Genomic DNA, 22,714 nt, shown 5'->3' with positions numbered 1-22,714 from the left:
TATATATATATATATATATATATATATATTCAGTCATTTATGAACAGATAATTTTACCTCTTCTTTCCAAGGAAGGTGCCTGTTGTGTATGTGCCTTCACGCTGAGCTATATCCCAGCCCTTTTTTTGAGACAGGGTCTCACCAAATTGCCCAAGCTGGGCTAGAATTTGCAGTCTTCCTGAATTGGCATTCCAAATAGCTGGAATTACAGGCATACGCTACAATTCCCAGCTCCCTTCCTCTTTAATCTTATGGACAAAATGTTTAGTCAAAGTTCTTGTGGCTAAAAGAGATGGTTAATGATTGAGGTGTTTTTGGATCTGTCAGCTGTGCTTCAGGGATCTGCAAGAATATCTGGAAGATCCTAAATTTCTATAAAAGCATAATTTGAAATTACCACTGAGTTAGCCAGTTGACAAAAGCCTCCATGTCTGTTGGCCTTTTAGCTTTGTTCTTACACTTCTTTATTTTATTTGGTAATTTACCTGAACTATATGTCCTACACTTTGAAGTCTGTTTTAGAGGATTCAGTTGTAGAGATTGTGCACTAGCAAAATGGATACTTTTGACAATATACAGTAAGTCTTTAAAATACTTTGCACATATTGGAATCTTTAAATGACCCTCGGCAGCTAGGTGACTAGTCTCAAATTTAGTAATAAAAGGGCCGGGGATTTAGCTCAGTGGCACAGAGCTTGCCTTGCAAGTGGAAAGTCCTGAGTTCAGTCCCCAGTATCCAAAAAAAAATTTTTGTTTCAGTAATAAAAAACTTTGAAGGAGCCAGGCATGGTGGTCCACACCTGTAATCCCAGCTTCTAGGAGGATGAGACAGGAGGATTACAAATTAAAAGGGCAGCAAGGGCAACTTAGATCCTACCTCGAAATACAAAAATGAAAAAGGTCTGGGGGTGTATGTAGCTAGGGGGCTTGCCTAGTATGAATGAGACCCTGGATTTAATACCCAGTATCCCAAAAAGGAAAGGAAGGAAGGGGGGATGGGAAGAGGGGGGAAAAGAATAAAAGAAAAGCTTGAGGCAGAAAACTTGCCTAAGCAAGGGATTTCTGGGTTTTGTTCTGTTAGGATGTGTTTTATACAAATTGACTCCTTTTGTTTTGCCTTTGTTGGTTTTTGTTTTTTGGGGTTTTTTTTTTCTTTTTTTTTTTTTGTCTGTTTAAAATGAGGGTTAGCTGGGTATAGTGGCAGATGCCTGTAATCTGAGCACTCAGGAGGCTGAGGCAGGAGAATTTGGTATGATGAGTTCCAGGCCAGCCTGGGCTACAAAGTGAGTTCAAAGACAGCCTGAACTACATGGCAAGACCCTTTCTTAAAAAAAAAAAAAAAAAAGAGGGTATTAATGATTACTGTTTACAGACATGCACATACTGATTCTTATCTCCCAGAGTCAAGTATTTTGTTTGAAGTTGTACAACAACACCCAATGGTAATGCCTTAATGACCAAAGGAAAAAAAGAGGCTTTGGGAACTACTATATTTTTACTCTAATCAAAACTAGTTTATTTAAAACTTAATTTATTTCTGAAAACCATAACTAATTTTTTTAATTGCCTTTTTAATTTTAAGAAGCAGCCCAGGCATAGTGACACATGCCTGTAAATAGTACTTGGGAGGCTGAGACAGGTGGATCACCATGGGTTTGAGGCCAGCCTGGGCTACATAGTGAGTTCAAGGCCAGCCTGAACTATATAGCAAGAGTCTGTCACAAAAAAGTAAAATAAATAAATACACAGTGAGACCCTGTCTCAATAGAAAACCCCCAAAATAAATAAATAAAAATCATCCATTGCTTAAACTATCTGGACTTCAATATTTATATTACCTAATAAAATGTGGGGGGCCATTTTATGCAGTAGTGACTGATAGGTAAAGGACAGTAAAGTCCTCTTGATTATAGATGAAAACAGACTGGGCACTGTAATAGATAAAGTTCACCCTCTGGTTTGTTCCATTCAGTAGTGATGTTGTCTTCTTTGACACAGACCAGTTTATGTCTGACTTGGAACACCAGCCATCAGGTTCAGCAGAGAAATGGCCTAACCACAGTGATCTCTCATATCCAACTCCTTTCTGGAGACTCTAGAGGGTGAGTGTTGATTGAATTGTGTTATTGTTTTTGTGCCCTCGTCTGGTATTTGCATGCCGTGGCTGGATTTGCATGTGCTACAGAAGAGGGGTATGCACAGGCACCTTACTGGGAGGCCCACTCATTGTCTTTGAGCTACACTCTGACTACAAGATTCTGCTTTTTAAATCTAACCACACTGAGGCTCTCACATTTGTGCTTATTAAAATTTTAGTCTGCGTTTGATTGAAAGGCAAGTGTCTAGATCTATTAAAACCAAAGCAGAGAGAGGTCCAGTGTATGTGAATTCCATGGCATGCGTACTGAGTAAATTTGGTTTCTGATCAGTTACATGAGCCTTTCATCTCTGGTCAAGTACTTTTAAATTTTGATGTAAGGCAGTATGGAATGGAAATAATGCAGGAAATTGTATCCCCTTTTCAAGGCAAGTCAGAATATTTACTTTTAGCTTGCACACGAGGCCCACGTTTGCACTCCTCTGATAGTTCACCTGTGACTCCTTTTGGAGTGTAGCTGTAGCAGTGGATCAGTGTCTGTGAGGGAGAAGGGTAGGCCTTAGACCTCTGGACTTCAGCAGCTCATCAGGAATACACTTTCCTTGTTGTCACATCAGAGCTTTTCCTCAAAGACTCAGTCACTTAAAAAAGTATGTGTCGGGGCTGGGGATTTAGCTCAGTGGTTTCGGCATCTGCTGCGCAAGCGCAAGGTCCCGAGTTCGATCCCCGGTACCAAAAAAAGAAAGAAAATATGTGTCAGGGCCCGGGGATTTAGCTCAATGGTTCCACCTCCTGTCTTGAAAGCACAAGGTCCCGAGTTCGATCTCCAATACCAAGAAATAAAGAAAGAATGTGTCAGGTGTGGTGCTGCCCACCTATAATTTCAGCCCTATGGGAAGGTGAGAAAATAGGATCACAGGGCTGGGGATTTAGCTCAGTGGTTCCGCCGCCTGCCTCGCAAGTGGAAGGACCCGAGTTCGATGCCCGGTACCAAAAAAAAGAAAATAGGATCACAGTTTCAAGCCCAGCCTGGACAACTTAGCACAACCCTGTGTTAAAATCAAAAGGGCTGGGAATATAGCTCAATAGTAGAGCACTTACCTAGCATGAATGAAGTCACCCTAGGTTCATTCCCCAGTACCAAAAACAAAACAAAAACGATGTTCCTCATAGGTAAGAAAAATCAGTTGCCAAAAGAATTAGTAAATCCTCCTAGTCTCACATCACAGCCAAACCAAGACTAAATCTTATTCTTTAGTTTTTAGCCCAGTGCTCTTCCTATATGTAAAGCAACACACTTGTCACTAGTGATCTTGCTAAGAAAGAAGTATTTCTGTGTAGTGAGTAGGAAGTGAGAACATAGAAATAGCAATGTAAACAACTTTTCTTTTTTAGTACTAGAGATTGACCTAGGGCCTTTGCACTGAGTTACATACTCAGCCCTTTTTTATTTTTTATTTTGAGACAGAATGGGCTTGAACTTGTGATCTTCCTGCTTCAGCCTCCCAGCACAGGCTACATAGCCCAGCATGAGCTACATAGTTCATTCAAGACCAACCTGATAGACTACATAACAAGACCCTGTCTCAGAAAACCCTCCCCCCTCCAAAAAAATAAGGGCTGGGGATTTAGCTCAGTGGTACTGTGCCTGCCTCACAAGCGCAAGGTCCTGAGTTTGATCCCTGGTACGGGCGTGGGGTGGGGGTAAAAAGTGTTTAAACCCTGAAAGAAGAGATAGAGGGGCAGGGTAGGACCTAATGTTTTTGTTTTCTTTGCTTCTTTGAAGTAGAGAAACATACGTATATTAAGCACAGATGAGAAGGATCCATAAGGGGAGACAGAGGAGACTGATCCCCCTCCCCCAGTGCTAGTGCTTGAGCTTTGTTCTAAGATAAATCCCCAGCCCATTTTATTTTGAGATAGGTCCCACCAAGTTACCCAGGATGGGCTTGAACTTGGTCCTCCTTCCTCAGCCTCTCAGAACCCTGGTATTACAGGCATGCACCACTGTTCTTGGCTGAGACCAATTAAAGATACGGAGCGTGAACAAAATTGATGGAGCAGTCATGAAAAGGATCCAGAGAACAGATGATAGAATGAGTTGTATAGATTTTTGGAGCTAAGTTTGGCCCTTAGTGATAATAGATTTGGGTATCAACAGTGGGCAAGATATAGTCAGAGAATATAAAGGGATTCTTCTGGGGTTTTTTTTGTTTTTGGTACCAGGGATCGAACTAAGGACCTTTTGCTTATGAGGCAGGCGCAGCATGCCACTGAGCTAAATCCTTGGCCCTCTTCTGATAATTTCTAAGGGACTGAAGGTCAGGCTATAGGTTAAACCCCCAGCACAGCCGGGGGGTGGGGGGTGGGGGAGGTTCTAAATCCCACATCATAACCTAAATTGAAAAGAAGTGTTAATTTTTCACATTTCAGTTTTGGCTAATGCAAGAGGGTACATGCTGATACTTGAATATTCTTTCAAGTACCTGTGTACTGGTTACTCAGCTGGAGATTTAATATTTGTAGAATGTTTTGTCACAAACTTTTAAATTTTTCCTTTTTTTTTTGTACTGGGGATCAAACTTGGGACCTTGCACTTTCGAGGCAGGTGGCGGAACCACTGAGCTAAATCCCCAGCCCTGTTACAAACTTTTAGAAGAAAGATCTATATAGCATCACACACATCAGAAGTTTCTTAAAAATAAGTCTTAGGCCGGGGATTTACCTCAGTGGTTTCACCGCCTGCTGTGCAGGCCCAAGGACCCGAGTTCGATCCCCGGTACCAAAAGAAAAAAAAAAAGAGTCTTAATAACAGTACTGATGCCCCTCTCCCCAGTTGGTTGTGGAGAAAAAAGTTACAGTATTCCTTCATTGGTATTAGACCCAATGTAAAAAAGAACAGTCAAACATGGTGGCGCACACCTGTGATCTCAGCACTGGAAGGCTGAGGCAGGAGGATCACAAGTTTGAGCCCAGCCTGGACAAATTAGTGAAACCTTGTCTCAAAAGTTTTTAAAAAAAAGAATGACTGGAGATGTACCTCATTGCAAAGGCTCTGTGTTTGATTCTTAATGCCACACAAAAAAAGTGAAGGTTATCTTCTCATCAGTGTGTGTGTGTGTTTTGTTTTGTTTTTTGAGACAGGATCTTGCTATTTCAGGCTGGCCTTGAACTCACTATGTAGCCCAAGCTGGCCTTGAACTCACAGGGATCCTCCTACCTCAACCTCCCATGTGCTGGGATTATAGGCATGCACCATCACATCCAGATATAGATATAGATATAGATATAGATATAGATATAGATATAGATATATAAGCTGACTTATGATTAGAATCTTTCTAGATTTCAGGATGAAATTCAAAACAAGTTAGGGCTGAGGGTTTGGTTCAGTGGTAGACTGCTTGCCCTGGGTTTTATATAGAGAGAAAGCCCTATATGTGATGGCACATGACTGTAGTCTCAGCTATTAAGGAGGCTGAGGCACGAGGATTGCCTGTTACCAGCAGTTCAAGGCCATCCTGGGCAATGTACCAAGATACCATCTCAAAAAATATAAATAAATAAATTAGTAAAAAACCTGGCATGATGGGTGTGTTGGCATATATCTGTAATCCTAGCATTCGAGGAGCCTGAGGCAGAACTGCAAATCCAAACCCAATCTGGGCAATTTAGTGATTAGGTAAGACCCTGTCTCAAAATTTTAAAAATTTAAAGGTTGGGGATATAGCTCAGTGCAAAGACCCTGGGTTCAATTCCTCATGCTGAAAAAAATAAAAATCCGACATAAAAGAGCTCAACTAGTGATCTTGCTTAGCATACCTAAATACTCTTTCTGTTTTACCATTATGGTGTTGAGTTTTATTTTTGTTAATACAAGCTAAGCTAGTAAAATGGAAATTCCAAAGTACAGTAGCTCAATCACATCAATACCTCTTTGTAACTCAGAGATCATGCTTTCTTTCAGTTTGTTTCTCTTTCTCCTGCATTTTGGCCTTTTTTTTTTTTTTTGGTACCAGGGATCAAACTCAGGACCTTTTTCGCTATCAACCTGAAGCTAAATATAAGCAAAACTTACAGAGTAATAAACCATAAAGTAATACTGGATTTCTCATACATTTAAAAATCATTTTAGGGCTGAGGATTTAGCTCAGTGGTTCCACCGCCTGCCTTGAAAGCTCAAAGACCCGAGTTCGATCCCCGGTACCAAAAAAATAAATAAATAAAAATCATTTAGTTAGTATTTCTTTCCACTATAAATTTGTCTTTTCATTTCAATTGCAGTTCAGAAAATAATTGCATCTACATATACTTTCATTTTCAAAAAGGAATATCTCCATAAAATTGTTTACCCGGAGAACGAATTTTACATTTTTTGGGCCAGGGATTTAGCTCAGTGGTGCCACGCCTGCCTTGTAAGTGAAAGGTCCTGAGTTTGATCCCCCGTACCAAAAAAAAAATTTACCTTTTTGGTATGTTTTGTTTTGTGTTTGTTTTCTGAGATAGGGTCTCACTGTGTTATGTCAGGCTAACCTTGAACTATGTAGCCCAGGCTGGTTTTAAACTCATGACAACCCTCTTGCCTCAGCCTACAGAGTGCTGGCATTACAGGAGTGTGTCACTTGCCTGACTCAAACATCTTATTCTTATGTCCAGAAATAGCATTTCAACAGACTGATGCATCAAACATTTCTTAGATTAAAAAGTTCATTTTTTAAAACAGCAAATATTGCTGATAGTTATGATTCTACTTTTGTTGTGGTGCCAGACTAATCCAGCTGTTGGGGTAGGAGAAACTTAAAACTGGCAGCTGCCAGAAGTGGGCCAGATGCTGTGACCTATGTAATCTATTAGCACTGGTGTTGACTACATAGCAAGATTCTGTCTTTAAAAAAAAAAAAAAAAAATGGGCACAATGGCGCACACCTGTGATCCCAGCATTCAGGAGGCTGAGGCAGGAGGATTGCCATGAGTTGCTATGTAGCCTGGGCTACATAGCCTAAACTGCATAGTGAGACCCTGTCTCCAAAAAGAAACAAAACAAAAAGAACAGGAAACCATTTATGTTGATAAAACACCATTTTCATTTTTTATCTGCTTTTTTTTATCCATTTATTGTTTTAAAACTTTAAACAATAAAATATGAATTGAAAAAGGTGTGTTTCATGGCAGCCTGGAGTATCTCTGAAGTTACTGCTCTTGGAAAGGATATGTGATCACAGATGACTTGAACAGGAGTTGTATGCTTGCTCATAATTTTGGCTTTTTGGCCCTGCTGTAAACTTACATAAAATAGACACTGTCAAATTCAGATGCCATGTATTAGTCTTACAACATTCTCTGGTCTCCTTCCTACCTACCACCTAATAAACTTACTGTACAAATTCCAAATAGCTTCCAAGTGATTGTGTTAAATTAGGATCCATTTATTCAGTCATGAGAATTTTTTTTTAATTTTATTGAGATGAGGTCTCTCGATGTTCCCCAGATTGGGCTTGAACTCTGCATCCTTTCACCTCATCCTTCCAAGTAGCTAGGATTAGAGATTCCAGGCCCTGTCTACATAAATTAATGTTTTCTCAGTAGTAATGTCCTTGCCTATGAGGAGTTCACAGCCTGTTTGCAAAACAGATAATGGTGAAGCCTACTGATAATTTTTTTCCTGTTTGTTGAGACAGGATCTTGCTATATACTCCAGGCTGGCTTTGAACTCACATCTGTCCTCCTGCCTTAGCCTTTCAAGTGGTAGGATTACAGATGTGGGCCACCACGCCCAGCAATCTGCTGATAATCTAATGTGATAAAGAATGTTAGAGAATATACAGAGATTGTGGATTAGCACCAGTCAGAAAACACTTCTTGCACTTTATGTGACTTGAAACAGTAGGTATTGAGGGGCCAGGGATTTAGCTCAGTGGCACCACGCCTGCCTGGCAAGTGCAAGGTCCTGAGTTCCATCCCCCCAAAAAAGTGGGTATCAATGATTACCTTGCCTACTTATATGCCCTGTATATTTTCACTTCATATACTATATAAGAGGTTTTTCCCCATTATATTAATAGGGAAACTGAAAAGAAAAAACAAATTTTTGTGCAAAATTTCCTCATAAGTTTTCATTTATATAGAAACTATTCCAGCTAGGCATGGTGGCCCACGCCTATAATCCCAGCATTCAGGAGGCTTAGTCGGGAGGATTGCCAGGAGTTTAAGGCCAGCTGGGACTGCCTAGTAAGTTCCAGGTCAGCCTGAGCTACATAGTAAGACCCTGTTTCAAAAAAAATGTATTCGGGTGGTTGTTTCTAGCAAGCCAGGAGTAAAATTAGATTATATTCTTTGTAAATAATCGTGATGAATGGTCAATAAACCTTAACCTGGAATTTACTTAAAAATCATTTGACAAAGGCCTTCATATTTCTGTACGATTACTTTCTTCTTTTTTGGGGGGTACCAGAGATCAAACTCAGGACCTTGCACTTGCCAAGCAGGTGAGGTGCCTCTGAGCCCCATCCCTAGCCCTGTACCAATTACTTTCAAAAACTGGTTTATGGGGGCCAGGGAATTTAGTTCAGTGGTTCTGCCACCTGCCTCACAAGTGCAAGGTCCCAAGTTCGATCCCTGGTACCCTCCCCCCAAAAAAAGAATCTTGAAGAAAATATACAAAAACAAAAATGCTGTTTAAGTTAGGGTGGCAAGATTATAGCTCTTTTGGGCCGGGGATTTAGCTCAGTAGTTTCGCTGCCTGTTGCCCAAGCGCAAGGACCCGAGTTTGAGCCCCAGTACCCACCCCTCCAAAAAAAAAGATTATAGCTGGGGATTTAGCTCAGTGGTGCTGCCACCTGCCCTGTAAGTGCAAGGTCCCGAGTTTGATCTCCAGTACCAAAAAAAAAACTGGTTTATGGGTGATGATTAGTGCTCCTGGATTAATCTTCAGTTTTGTAATTAAGATTCATTTGGCTTCTGCTTCCTGCTTTCAGTACACATTCAGTACCAATCACAATCAGGCTACATCTTCAGCCTTTATTGCTTTGCATACCTTCTTTTTTTGGTTTTTTGAGACAAGGCCTCACTATGTAGTTCAGGCTGGCTTTGAACTAACTATGTAGCCCAGGCTGTCCTCGAATTCATGGAGATCCTCCTGCCTCTGCCTCCCCAAGTGCTGGGATTACAGACATGTGCCACTATTCCCAGCTAAGATGGAAATTCTTTGCCCTGGGCCTCACAGAGAACTGTCCTCACTGAGTTACCTGGCACATCAGAGAAACCACCAGAAAGAGCCTGCAATAAGAAAGGACCACAAAGAATACAAATGTTCCCACATAATAAAGAGTGCTCATATTGGGATAACAAAATAGCCCCCAAATCTCTGGTTTGCTTTGCCCAGATCTTTTATGTTCATTCACTTTATATAGTAGGTGGCACTGTGGGAATCAGGAAAGAAAAACTTCCCCAAAGGAATTTCAAATTAAGGAAAAGTTAGGTTAAGGTGAACACTTCAAAGGCATCCTATTCTCCGCTCTAGAGCATGAGCCTTAGAAGTAAGGATAAAGGGCCGGGAATGTAGCTCAGTGGCACAGCACCCGCCTGGCAAGCATGAGGCCCTGAGTTCGTTTCCCAGTACCAAAAAAAAAATGAAGTAAGGATAAGAATGTTTTCTGTTCTGCCAAAGTGGTGCATACACGTAATCACAGCTACCCAGGAGGCTGAGGCAGGAGGATCATGAGGTCAAGGCCAGCCTGAACTCATCATCTCCAAAAGAGCCAGGATGGGTGGGGTGCATGCCTATAGTCCCATCACTCTGGGAGGCTGAGATAGGAAGATCACAAGTTTGAGCCCAGCCTGGGCAGTTTAGCCTCTTAGCAAGACCCTGTTTCAACATAAAAAATTTTTAAAAAGGGCTGGGGCTATAGCTTGGTGATAAGGGCCTGGATTCAATCCCCAGTACCAGGAGGTTAAATTTTAAAAAGAAAGCTGGGCATGGTGGTGCACGCCTGTAATCCCAGCACTTGGGAGGCTGAGGCAGGAGGATTGCCAAGAGTTCGAGGCCAGCCTGGACTATATATAATGAGACTCTGTCTCCAAAAAAAATTTTTTTTTTTTTTTTTTAAAGAAAAGAACGTTTCCTACTTTCGCAGCCATTCCCCTTCCTAGCCAAACTGAACTGAGATGAGGAGAAAGAGGTCTGGAGCCTCTTGGCCAAGGATGTTGGTCTTTAATGCAATTCAGCTCAGGAGCAGGCTTCAAGTGCTGCTTTTACTCTTCCCAGAAGCCATGGGGGTGGAAATGACTGAGAGAGAGCTCAGCATAGACCATCATGATGTCACTCTGAGGTCACTAATCATTCTGCCTTTTCTTTTTCAGTGAACGAGATAATTGGGAGAGATATGTCCCAGGTTTCTGTTTCCCAAGGCCCACAAATTAGCAGAGAGGCTTCTCACCTGAGTCCTGAGTCCCTGGATTGAGGAAGATCTGATCGGCTCTGACAGTGCTTACTGCAGCCTTGTGTCCGCCACCAATTTCTCAGCATGTTTCTCTTTTAGGCCTTGAGTTTCCAACTCTTTCGCCTTCAGGACCGGTGCCAGGGTTGGACTCAGCATTTGTGGGGAGAGTGGCATTCCTCCACCTCTGGCCTTGGTTAGATTTTGTAAAAGAATCAGAGCAGCATAGGCTGTTGAGCTGTGGAAAAATGAGCTTTGCATTTTTTATATTTAAATAGGATACTTTTATATGATGGGTGCTCTGAGTGTGAATGCAGCACTCTCCCTTTCAGAGCTGCTGCTTTTGCAGGTAACTTGGTTGTGTAGTTAGGATTGGTGATTTGTATTTTCTGGTCATTTGAAGGGCCCTTTAGTTTTTATACTTTAAAAATAGGAACTTTTGATAAAACCTTCCAGAGGCAAATGGGAAAAATACTATCCTAAGCCCATATCTATGCCTCAGAAACTCAGCATGTGTCCTGAAGCCATAGTCATAGGAAATAAAGCCAAATGTAGCTCATACTCTATAAAAGTAAACTGTTGCTAGATAAAATGAGAAAAGACCATTCCATCATTGAAATGTTGGAATATAAAGACATTCCAGAGCATAGCTTTTTTTTATAACTTTCTAGGTCATCTTTCTGCAGTCTCATTACTGGCTCCATGTTGAAACTGCTTTTTTCCCTTTAGGACTCTAGGTAAAATTGGCTTATAAGGTGACTTTGAAAGCAGTCACCAAGCAGTTTTAGCTTGGAAACTTTAAAAACTAGTGCTCTTCCTGTTTGTGTTGTCTGGCTCCAGAACCTTTTCCAAGTGGGAATGTCTGCCTTTGGGTATTGTTACCTTTGAAGCCAGTTTCCTGATTGTCCAGGTAACTTTGCAGTTCTGACTATTCTAGAGGCTAACCTAGCTGTGTCAGGAGCTAAACACAAGTGTGCAGTGCATCAGGATGGGCAGAGAAAATGCAGGATTCCAGATGGGAAGGCTTATCTCCCATTCTTTTTATAGCCCGAAATCATTCTGGCCGACCCTGTCCCAAGTGTATGACTTAAAAGCCAGCCTTCCAGAAGGCATTGAGGCACATGTGAAATGATCTGGCATCATAGACCGTACCCTCCACACCAAAGATGCCCTGGTGCTGCTGCTGGTGACTGGCATCCAAGGCAGGGGTCAGCAGAAACTCCAGCCTGCTATGTACCAAAGGAGGTGCCCAAGTTGGGTACTTTTTCCAAATCCTGCCCTTAAGCCTGTCACCAGTGGGATTTGTTACTGTTTCTAGGCCTATTTCAAAACCCCTGAAGTTTGTAGTATGTTTTTAAATACAATAGTGTACCTTAATTTATTCAGGAAGCAAATTTTTTGAGTGCCTACACCTGCCAGTGTGTTGGGCTGGTTGAAGACTTAATGTTATTCTAGTGGATTGTGGGGCCCTGGATGCCAGGACATTCTCTACTGAGATCAAGTCAGGCCTGAGCAAAGAACTGATATGTTGGTCACCATCTCCAGTCAGCCGGGTAGGAGCTGTTGATCCTGCGTGAAGTATGGTCTTTTTTAAAACCATGTTTTAGATTTTGGCCATAAAAATAGAGAACAATGTCCGTCATTCATCAAGTCAATATGGTCCCTCTTAGGGCTGAGTGTTTTCAAATTTTCTTTGAAAAGTGGGTTATATGTCTGAATGTGGATAGTCAGATTTGCTTCAGGGCCTTGGTTGGAAGTCCACAGCTTCCTTTGGAAGGGTAGGAGGTTGGCCTCTCAGGTAAAGTTCCAGAGACATGGCCAGAGTTGCTTTTACCCTCTTCCCCCAGAGGTAGCTGCCTCACATAGGGTCCTGCAAGACCCTCTGGGGGCCGCTTTGCTGCCCTCAAGAATAAAAGCCTCTATGATCCAGAGTTGCTATGCACCAAATTTTGATGCCTTTTAAATACCTTGATGCCTGTAGCACTAGAAATGCTTTCCTATTTAAAATAAAAGTTAAATTTTAAAATAGACCTTTGTATACTATGTAAGCAGTTTTGTATTAGCTTTGTAAAAGCTTTCATGTAAGAGTCAATATTTTTTGGCTTTGTAGATAGACTTAAACTTTTGTGCAACAGAGTAGTATTAAAGGACACATCCATTGGACTATGCAAATTGATTTCTAGTAGCAGCACTGAGCAATGGGGCATGTACTAGCATACACCTTTCCCTCAGACCTGTGCTATACCTTGGATTGGGGAATGAAACAAGCAGCCTTCTGCTTATCAGAGATACACAGAGAAACATGGCTGTAAACAGCTTTAAAAGGAACAGATGTCAAGTTTGCATGCGGTGCTGCTGCCCAGGGTACATCCCACCCCCAATGAGGGCCAGCCATTATCACCAGACCTCTGGCTATGAAGCCCTGTTTGAGATATTCAGAACAGATGGTCATCTTTAAATCTCAAGTTAAATAAAACTGTATTTTATAAAATGGATGCTTTTAGTAAAGAAACTGGTTCTCAGTTATGTTTACAGCACTTTGGATTGTGTTTTCTTGTATATTTATATTTTAAAACCTTTTATAGGAGTGCAGTGCTCCTTACACAAATACAAAGGAAAGAAGAGGCAGAAATTCAGGCTCTGCCTCAGTTATAGTGCTGAAAGAATAAATGGTGACAGATTGACAATCTCCTTGAAATCTGAGTTTTTCTCCACCTGGGGCTAGTGTGGAGCCCTTCACTCTGGGGCCAAAGCTAAGGGCACTATGACTTTTTAAAAGTCCACTTGGTCAGGAAATTCTGTTCATTTTACACAGGAGAAAGTAAAGTTCCAAATTCCTCCCAAGGCTTGAGTTCTGCACCCTTTAACGGGTTAAAGGACATTCCATGGTGTTTGCTGAGTTCAGGACAACTGGCCTTCCCAAGGTATTGCAAGAAAGTTGGCAGATGAGCTGGGCCATGGGTCATGCCTATAATCTCAGCTACTTGGGAGGCTGAGGCAAGATCACAAGTTCAAGGCCACCCCAGACAACTTAGCAAGATCCTGTCTTAAAAAGGATTGGGGATGTAGCCTAGTATGAGCACTTGCCTAGTATGCAGCAGGCTCTAGGTTCAATCCCCAGCACAGAAAAGGAAAGGGGAAAAAAAAAAGTTGGCAGAAAGTTTCTTTTAAAATTCAAGCCTGTTTTCCTGTGGGGGCCTCCTGCCCTCTGGTGTTCTCTGGAGATTGCAGCACAGTTCAGAATACTTCGAGGTTTTGCCACCTGGTATTTCTTGGGCCTAGCTGGAGGGGGCTGGCATCCTTAGGTGAGGCCACCCATTACAATATGGTCTCCGAAATCCAAGTGTCCTGAGGACAGCTACTGACTCTGCCTTCCTACCTCCCATAGGAGGGGATGGGGAGGAGATAACTGGGATCCTTACTCAGATTCAGATAGATCCTTGATTCTCACAGGAGTCACACACTGAAGGCGCAATTTAGACAGCCTGTCAGGCCCACCATGGGTACGGGCCTATACAGGACAGATCAAAGGCTCTCCGGATGCCCCTCAAGAGGCCCAGCCATGCTGTTGGGAGCAAGATATCCTCATTCCACCCCCACCCCTGCATTCAGGGTAGCCATCTTTGGGATGAACAACCAGAGAAGTAGGGGATGGAGCTGGGCTTGGTCTTCTCTGGGTGCCTTCTGAGAGCTTTGACAAGCCAGAAAGAAGCCACTGGAGTGAAGGTACTCTGGATGCAGGGAAGGTATGGTAGCTGAAGACATCACCTAGCTCTTAGTTCCTGGCTTCCTCACCTACAAACACACCCACTCCTTGGGGGCTTGTAACACAGGGCGAGGTGGATCACCAACAGGCATCAGAGTGGTGTAATCATCAGGGGCCAGCTGCAAAAGGGACACAGACTTAGGACAGGGAGCTCCAGGGTCAGCCAGGCCCTCAAGCCTTCCAGCCATCCAACCTCACCTGGTAGGCCTGGAAGACACTGAGCAGATCCTTCATGCCAGCTGTGTAAGGGACACCCTGCATTCGGATCAAGGCTCCTGGCTGAGACAACATTGAGGTGGAAGTAGAGCCCAGGGCAGTAGGGGGTGTTGCAAGGTAGCCCACGGTGGTAGGGGAGACTGGGGGGCTAGGGTTAGAAAGACGGGTTTAGTAGTACATCCTACCTATAGCTCAGGTCAAGAACCCCCTCCTTTTTTGCCTCTGCCTTGTGCTTAGTTTTTTCTAAAACCCCTGTCTCTATGTCATCATTTCCAGTCTGTTTTGTAGATAGCATTAGCCAGCCCACACCTGTTCTTTCCCCTTTATTCTTTTATCAGAATAAAAGTCTAGTAGATCTTAGGGTATCTGGCTCAGAAAGGAATCATACCCTCCCCCCCAAAACAGGTCGCGGGTCTATGGGGTTCTAGCAGGATACCTGGGGTAGTAGGCTGTGTAGTTCATGTAGAGTTGAGTGGCTGGCCCTGGGTAGTAGGCAACAGGGGTGGGGGCAGCAGGCACCCTGGCAGTTGGGAGCAGTGCTGAAGTAGGATACAGAGCCGCCGTCTCAGTGGGAATGAGGGTTGGGGTGGCCTGGAAGGTGGCGTAGGTGGGTGGTGAGAGGCCTAGAGACAAGTAGAGAGTGCATCTGCGTGGAGCCCAGTAAGCCCTGGGTGGGGCAGCCAGAAATGAGTCCCCACCACCAGCCTGGCCCTCAGCCCCTGGAGCACTCACAGGGCAGCTTGCAGGGTGGAGGGGACATGCCACTGCGGCTCAAGGTTCCCCCCATCAGTACACGGCTCATGTCCTCTGTAGAACAGGAGACCACTTCCACATAGCGCTCCTTCATCATCTTCTTGTGGCAACGCTGAGCAGCAGCTAGGGCCCGCTCTGCCGATGTCATCTGGATGAAAGCATCGCCGGACGGACGGCCCTGTGTACACCATCTTATAAACACTCTGGTGTGGAAGAGGGCCTTGCTCCTAACACCCCCCTTGCTGCCTTTGTGATCAACCCTAGCAGCAGCCTCACCTGCTGGTTGAGCACCATGTGTACACCATGGGGCCGTATGTCAGCTGCCGCCTCCCCCAAAAAGCTCAGAATATCTTCAATGGTGGCTGTGTAAGGCAAGCCTCGAAGGCGCACACAGTCCCTCCCAGTCCCAGCTGCCAGTGGGAAAGGGATGGGCAGCAGTGGAGCTGTCAATGTGGGAAGGAGTGGGCTGGATGCATAGCGGTTCAGGACCTAGTAAGGAAGGGAACAGGTTTGTCGCACCAAGTAGCACAGGGGCACAAGTGACTGAAGGTGCACCCTAGGAAAACACCTCATTGGAGGGTGGGATCCCTGGGTACTCACCTGCTGTACCTCAGCTGCAGTGCTCCGGAAGAGTTCAATGTATCGCTTACCCAGCATGCCCTTGTGCCTTCGCAGTGCAGCCTGTGCCAACTCCTCACAGGCAAAGAGGGCAAAGGCATCACCAGTTGGCCTGCCATCAGGGTGGCGCACAAAGAGCAGCCCATCAGCACCCCCAGTCACTGGGCACTCTGGCCCCAGGAAGCTTAGCACATCTGCTGGCCCAGCTGAGAAGGGCAGTCCCCGCAGCCTTAGGATCACTTGGTCTTCCCGTGACAGGAAACGAGCTACCTCTAGTGATGTGCCTGGGTGGGCAGCATGGGAGTCAGTGTGGGAGTCATCTGATTTCATTTGTGTACTTCCAAATCCCCACCCACTCAGAAGCAGAAAGACAGGGAAGGCAGGGAGTGGGATACAGGGATACATTGTCAAGAAGCAAGGGAGGGCCGGGGATTTAGCTCAGTGGTTCCACCACCTACCTCACAAGCACAAAGCGCAAAGACCCAATTTCGATCCCCGGTACCAAAAAAAAAAAAAAAAAAGCAAGGGAGATACCCAGGCATAGTGGTGCATGCCTATAATCCCAGCACTCTGGGAGGCTGAGCAGGAGGATTACAAGTTTAAGCCCAGCCTAGGCAACTAAGTAAGACCCAGTCTCCAAACCCGGGGGGTGGGGGTGGGGGGTTGTCTGGGAATGTAATTCAGTGCAGTACCTAGTACCATACAAAAAAATAAAAAGCAAAAGAGTTGGGCCCCGCTGGCAGCACACTTACCCCCTGCAATCTTCACAAACTCCTCCCCTGTTGCTTTATAGACCTGTGGGTGCAGAGTGAACAGTCCATGGGTCTCAGTCCTGACTCAGCTTTTCCCTGCTCCACTCCCTGCCCAAAGTCCCACCTCAATATAGCGGACACCCATGTGGTGCTTGTGTCTTTGCAGTGCTAGGTCCCGCTGCTCCCTGTCGGTGAAGCGGATGAGGGCCTCACCATTTCTTCGGCCCTGGGCGTTGAGGCAGAGTGCTACACCACCCCTACGGAGCCAGCACTGTTAGTACCTCCTGGGCAGGCCTGCCCTCTTGGCCCTCCCACTCTTGCCACACCCACCTGGCAATGTTCAGCCCTTTGAAGAAGCGAGCCACATCCTGGTCTGATGACTGCCAGGGCAGCCCACGGGCCCGTACCACAGTCTCACTTTCCACCACATCAGCCTTGCTGCTGTGGGGGCAGGACACAGAGTCAGAACTGTCCCGCTCCTGTCACCCCCACCCCTGCTCCCACACTCACCAAGGCCCTGTCTCATATTTCTGCTTTACCACCTCGGGCTTCGAAAACAATTGACCTGAGAGGAGATGGCATGGGAGTCAGCAGGGTCTGGTGGAGGAGGTCTCCCCACCAAGCTCTGCAAAAAGAGGACAGTTGAGGGGGATGAGGAGGTGACAAAGGGGCTTTCAACCTGTGTTCTTTTAGAGAAATTCACAAGTGAGCAAGAAGACTTTTAAGAAAGTAATAAGTATTCACCCAACCCTGAGAGCAAGTGACAGGCAGAAAGAGAACCTTACCACTGGGTCCTTCAAGCAGGTGGAGGATGACAGCCACCATTGTCTTCACTTCCCAGACCCCAAAGTCATCCTCTGTGGCATCTGTCTCTAGTCCCAAGTCTATAAGTAGAGAAGTGACAATGAAGAAATCCCAATGTGAGACGTACGGGGGGATCCAGCATGAGCACTAATCATGTTCGTAACAGGGCCCAAGTCCCCTCCACAGACATGCAGAATCCCAGCAAACAGACACATTTGTTTTCACCCTCTTCATGCATGCACATGCAGGTCCCCAACCCAGACATAGACACAGGCCCACATTCCAAATGCATTCTGGCATAGACATAGGCACAGGTACCCTCCCGGATTTAGCAGACGATGCAGACTTGCTTTTGTTCCTATAAGCCACCCAGCAGCATGCACATGCTTAAACACACAGCCTGTAGCTGCCCTCCACCATAACCCTGCTGGGACAGATACCCTGTGCCATAGTGGCCACGGTGAGGTCCCTGGCAGAGCAGGTGCTCGGGTGCTGCATATGGAACTCTCTGCGGAGGTCGTAGAAGGAGAAGAAGGTGTCGGGGAGCACCAGATTCTGGGGGTATACAGGAGTGGGGATGAATGGGGGAAATGAGGGGTCCTCCCTGCCCCCACTACAATGGGGGCCTTGGGAACCCTACCACCCATTGTGCCCTCAGTGGCATACCTTCCTGGAGGCCTCAGGATGCAGGACCTGTCGCAACAGCTGCTGCCCATCAGTGCAGAGCACATAGGGGCCTCCGCCCAGCAGAGCCACATCCCTGTTCACCAGTTGTGAGAACTAGGGAAAGGGAATGAGAAGAGACTCAGACATAGACTCACAGCTGAGCAGGCAGGAACCGGGGTAAGAGGATGCAGGCTGCAAAGCTGCATCAGCCAGGTGTTCAGCCCTACCCTGCGTCGGGAGGAAAAGGCCACACCTACTAGGCCTGGCTCTGTTTCCTAGCCCAGCAACCCCCACCCCATCCCAGTCCACTGTCACCTCCTCCAGGCCAAATGAGGGCAGCCACACATAACCCAAGACCCCCTCACACACTACAGGAGTCTGGAGTGGGGCCAGAGCAAACACCTGGTGAAGTCAGACAAGCAGGTGGGAAGGGGCGGGGCAAAGCAGGTTAAACCTGTCCCTGACCTGGCACCACCCTCAGACAGGTGGGGGAGGCCCAGGCCTGCCCGAAGGCCAGAAGGCTCATGGTCAATGGCAGCCCCGCCTCCAGGTCTGACCAACCGCGAGACAGAGAAACTCCAAGGACAGGGCTCCACACTTGGACACCAGGGGCAGCATGAGCTTTGACCCAGAACCTATCGACCGGCTGGCACTGAGCTGTTTGCTCATAGAGGGGGTGCACTCCAGAGGCTGCCCAGCCCCTCCCCCAGGCTCATTCCCTCTGGAGAACCAGTTGAAGCGGTATAAGCCCTAATCACAGACTCGGGAACCACCACCCCCATTCCTGCCCCTGCCAATTCTGGACACCTTACAACCTGAGGCTGGGAGAGCAAGGCAGCCAGCTCTTGTTTAGCACCCTCCCCAGGTGAGGACTAGGCCAGGTGCTCTCCTGGAACAGACTCAGATTCGGCGGCATCTTTATGTTTCCTCACCAAGAATCACCAGTTGGAAGATGAAAGAATATGCATGTAAAGCACTTAAACTCATTACACTCAAAAGCTACTCAAAGGGTGAGTGTCGAAGTAAAGACAAGGCAAAACAGCAATGGAAACCGCCTCCCACTTCAGCCAAGGTCGGGAGGCAACCCCAGGCCTTTATACTACTTTGCAGGTAGCCTCCAGGCAGGGTACGGACAGCACCCACGCCTGGCCAACCGGCCGGGACAGGCCTGGACGAGCAGCTTACACCTGGCGGCATCAGCCCCAAAGACAGACACCGCCTGCCCTACGCCCCGCGCTCCAGCAGCGCCCAGGCTGGGGGCGGACGGGTGGTCACAGGACGCGGGCGGCAGGGTCCGGTGACCTAAGGCGCACTCTGGACCCCTTGATCCTTTTGTTTCTGACTGCTGCTCTCCAAGATTTGACCTGACAGGTTCTCAGGGAGTTTCAGCCTCCCTTCCCCGAAGCCGCCATCCCCACTCCCTTAGCAAAAGTGTACGTCTGTAAAGGTTGAAAAGCAAGGCGCCGTCGGAATGGCCGACGTACACAGACACATGCACGTGCGGGAGTCAAAGTTTCAAAGAAGACCCTGTCCTACCGCCCCAGCCAGTTGGTCCGGGTGCGCCAGGCCTAGCCTCCTGTCGCCTCTCTAACCGAGAAACGTCCTGGCGGCCCGGCTGTGCCACCACCCATGCCGGCCCCGGCACTCACCTGCTGAAGCACCTTGTCCAGCGACTCGGCCCGGGCCAGGCTGTCCGCGCTCAGGCCGCTCGCCTCGCGGCACTGCGGACTCAGTGCAGCCGCCTCGGCTCGTACCAGCGATTTGTGCAGCGTCCCCACCTGCGAGCAGTAAGGAAACCGATCAGCCGCCGCGCCCTTTGGGTCCTGAAGTTTCCTGGTAACTCCTACTACCTCCTTTGTAGCTTACCTGGCGGCTTCGCGGCTCCACCACTTGCCATACTAGGAGGATTAAGTCGGTCTCATCGGAACCCAGCTCCGGCCCCAGCGCACCGGCCGTAGCCCCGAATAGGACAGCCAGAGATCCTGACCCGGGGCAGGGGTCTGCGGCGGAGTCTATAGTGGGGTCTGGGGCCGGGGTCGGAGGCGGCGGCGGCGGCGGCGGACTCATGGCCGCAGAGGAAGGGGGCGCTCGGCCACACACGCGGACGGACAAGGCGCACGCACGCACCGTCCGACGGCAAACGCGGATGAGCTAGGGCGGGACGCAGTGTGTTGGGGGGGCGGCACCTGCGGCCCGGGCTGTGGCAGTGGGCGCTGCTGAGACGCGCCCGCGGCGCCGGACGGGGCGGATACCGGCCTCTTGCTCTCTCCCGGAGTTACCTGGCGGCCCCGCGGGACACGTGACCGGGGGCGGCCCGGGAGCCTTGGGGGAGGGCCAAAACCCAGCCCAGGATTTGAGAACTCACACTCCCGACCTGGGAGCGCACTTAGAACCTGCACTCCCACTTCCTGGTCTGGTCCTGCCTGGTTCCCGGGGCGAACCCGTCTCTCCTCCTTCCTGCCTTTTTCCCGCAGGGACCTTTGGGGCCTCCGCAAAAGGACATCCAAGACCAGAGGCCTTCTCCAGTTCGTGAGAGTCACATTGGACCTGTGGAAGTCACCACTAGGGGATGTGGGGGTCACAATGGCCAGCTTGGGGCTGATGGAAGTCACCAAGGGTCAGAGGGGTTGGTGAGAGTAATCAGGTGTCTCTCAGAGGCCTGTGGGGGAGGGATCATCAGATGCTGGTTGGGGAAGAGGAGGGCGGCAGAAATCTGGGGACCTTAGAGCTGTGGGCTGTCACAAAGATCAGAGGGAAGGACTTGTCCACACAGGTGCCAGGGCCGGCCCTAACCTGGGCGAGTGAAGTGCCCGCAGGACAAAGCGCGGTTACAGTGGGCCAGAGTGACGTTGGGGAAGGGGGGAACCGAGGAACCGCCTCTTCCCCAGACCCCTGAGAGCTGCAGCCTAGAGGAGATTGAGCTGTAAGGTGGGGGCCTGGAGCCTCAGCCCTACCCCACGTGGGGGCGCCTGCCTGTTTCCGATCGGCTGGTTGCCAAGAAAGCTGAGCGCGCAGGGTTGAATAGCAGGTCCATTCTCCAGCAGGAATAACCTAATCCCGAATATCCCCGTTTTGACCGGGGCAACATGATGAGACTCCTTAAGGGGCGTTTCTGGGCTGCCCGGTACGTTCCCAAAGTCTCCCGTTTACGTGACCGAGAAACTAGTAATTCGGCGGGAAAATGGATCTCCAGCCCGGCGAAAGCGGACGTGGGATTGCCAAACTCGACCTGAGTCGAGGCTGAAGTCGCACTTTGCGCACTCGGAAAAGGGCGCTACATCCGGGCCTGTGGACAAGAGAGCGGAAGACCTGGGTAAATCCCCAGCTCAGGCTCTGGGAAAGGACCCCAGCCCGGGGTCAGAGAGCCTTGCCATACAGCAGCGCCCCGGACGGAAGTGACTCGCGCCGGAACACGGCGATCAGGAGAACGTGGAAGGTGGACCTCCTGTCCAGCAGCCTCGGGCGACCAGCACTTTGTCATGGCATAGAGAACTTCTCCCCAGACTCAGAACCAGCGCTGGCTCGCGAGTCCCCACCCCAAAGCACTAAGCAATCAGGAGGGGGGGGGGGAGCGGCGCTTTTCGGGGCCCGCCTCCAGCAAGCCTGGAATGCCAAATATTTACTCGTGCTGCTAGGCGCAGCCGCGAGGTAGGTCCCACCCCTTGCATCCCCAAGCGCGCCTGCGTCAGGCCTGGGCCCTGCTCCCTAGCTAACTTCCCCTCACCTGTCCTGCCCAACCCACTCAGTTCCTAAAATGCCCGTGGTGTGTATTGCACCTTGTCTGGGCTCCCGCTCCTACAGAACAGCCTCGGTGTCCCCGCAGGGCTTTCCTGGCGCTGCTTGTCTCGGTCTCGCTCCACCTAGCGCCCCCACTCGTTGAGGTTCGAGGTAGACCCTTTTCCTTCTTGGTTAGTGCTCGTCTGGACGTCAGACATCCAGAAAGCCTCCCTCTGGAGTGACCCTGACGTTGTGGCACCCCTGGCTGTCCTTATTCACACTGGTGAGACACTCATGCGTGTCCAAGTCTTGGCTGGAAGGTGAGTCCAAAGTACCATGTTGGCAGTATAGGGCGGTTCCCCCCAGCATCCACAAGCCCATCCAACTGCCCCAATACCATAACTTCCCAATATAGAACTTGGACTTCTTGAAAATGCAAATCGTTTCAATAACGTGGGGTGCTTCCTTTGCTGAGTTCCTCACTGAATGGGTTCTTTGGGGTAGCCTTATTATGAAACAACTTGTGCCCCTCTGCTGATAACCAAACTTACGTCACAATTCATTACTTATGTATTGTTTCTCTCATCTGATTCTCGAGGTGGGACTTCCTCCAGTGCATATCACGGGGCCTGACACTCAATGAATGAATGGTGTTGCTGCTCCCACCTTCGGATATTCCATCAATAAGTCCTGCTGGACTACAGGGCTTTTGGAGTAGTGAGTAGGGTATTATCTGTGGGTTTTCCTCCCTTGATAGCTGGTCTCTGCTTTTCCTCATTTTCACCTTTCAAAATACCTCTCTCAAGCCAGCCATTATGGTACACACCTGTAATCCCAGCACACAGGAGACTGATGCAGGAGGATCGCTGTGATTTCGAGGCCAGCCTGA

The 22,714-nt window shown here is 47.8% G+C and overlaps 2 protein-coding genes across 12 annotated transcripts in view; one reads left to right on the top strand and one right to left on the bottom strand.

Annotated features, from left to right (window-relative positions):
• Positions 1-12,696, top strand: part of Nfatc3 (nuclear factor of activated T cells 3) — a 122,846-nt gene extending 110,150 nt beyond the window's left edge. For 2 of the 7 annotated variants that reach the window (XM_021256811.2, XM_087213996.1), the window contains 2 exons: positions 1,973-2,102; positions 10,457-12,696. In XM_021256811.2, the coding sequence (XP_021112470.1) occupies positions 1,973-2,102; positions 10,457-10,517 (191 nt within the window). In that variant the 3' untranslated portion in view covers positions 10,518-12,696. Of the gene's footprint in view, positions 1-1,972; positions 2,103-10,456 lie in introns of those variants that run through there. The other 5 variants (XM_021256812.2, XM_004842985.3, XM_087213833.1 and 2 more) reach the window with 3 other exon arrangements.
• The window catches only part of Esrp2 (epithelial splicing regulatory protein 2), a 31,376-nt gene continuing 9,921 nt past the window's right edge, over positions 1,260-22,714 (bottom strand). Inside the window, exons 1-16 of one of the 5 annotated variants that reach the window (XR_015452380.1) lie at positions 19,975-21,642; positions 19,758-19,886; positions 18,109-18,222; positions 17,883-17,997; positions 17,424-17,522; positions 17,149-17,203; positions 16,969-17,079; positions 16,763-16,895; positions 16,639-16,681; positions 15,869-16,170; positions 15,545-15,757; positions 15,248-15,446; positions 14,952-15,138; positions 14,498-14,578; positions 14,329-14,418; positions 1,260-10,725 (exon numbers count right to left, since the gene is read on the bottom strand). Coding sequence is in view for 3 of the 5 variants with exons in the window: in XM_087214166.1 (XP_087070292.1) it covers positions 14,329-14,418; positions 14,498-14,663; positions 14,952-15,138; positions 15,248-15,446; positions 15,545-15,757; positions 15,869-16,170; positions 16,639-16,681; positions 16,763-16,895; positions 16,969-17,079; positions 17,149-17,203; positions 17,424-17,522; positions 17,883-17,997; positions 18,109-18,222; positions 19,758-19,886; positions 19,975-20,175 (2,157 nt within the window). In the remaining 2 variants the exon portion in view is untranslated. Of the gene's footprint in view, positions 10,726-12,994; positions 14,419-14,497; positions 14,664-14,951; positions 15,139-15,247; positions 15,447-15,544; positions 15,758-15,868; positions 16,171-16,638; positions 16,682-16,762; positions 16,896-16,968; positions 17,080-17,148; positions 17,204-17,423; positions 17,523-17,882; positions 17,998-18,108; positions 18,223-19,757; positions 19,887-19,974; positions 21,643-22,714 lie in introns of those variants that run through there. The other 4 variants (XM_087214166.1, XR_015452369.1, XM_087214128.1 and 1 more) reach the window with 4 other exon arrangements.

Source organism: Heterocephalus glaber, unplaced genomic scaffold (genome assembly GCF_053883595.1).
Source record: "Heterocephalus glaber isolate CG9 unplaced genomic scaffold, H.glaber_assembly_v1.0 deba00000071, whole genome shotgun sequence".
Lineage (NCBI taxonomy): Eukaryota > Metazoa > Chordata > Mammalia > Rodentia > Bathyergidae > Heterocephalus > Heterocephalus glaber.
Note: the sequence above shows the minus strand (reverse complement) of the source record. Positions and strands in the feature narration are given on the sequence as shown.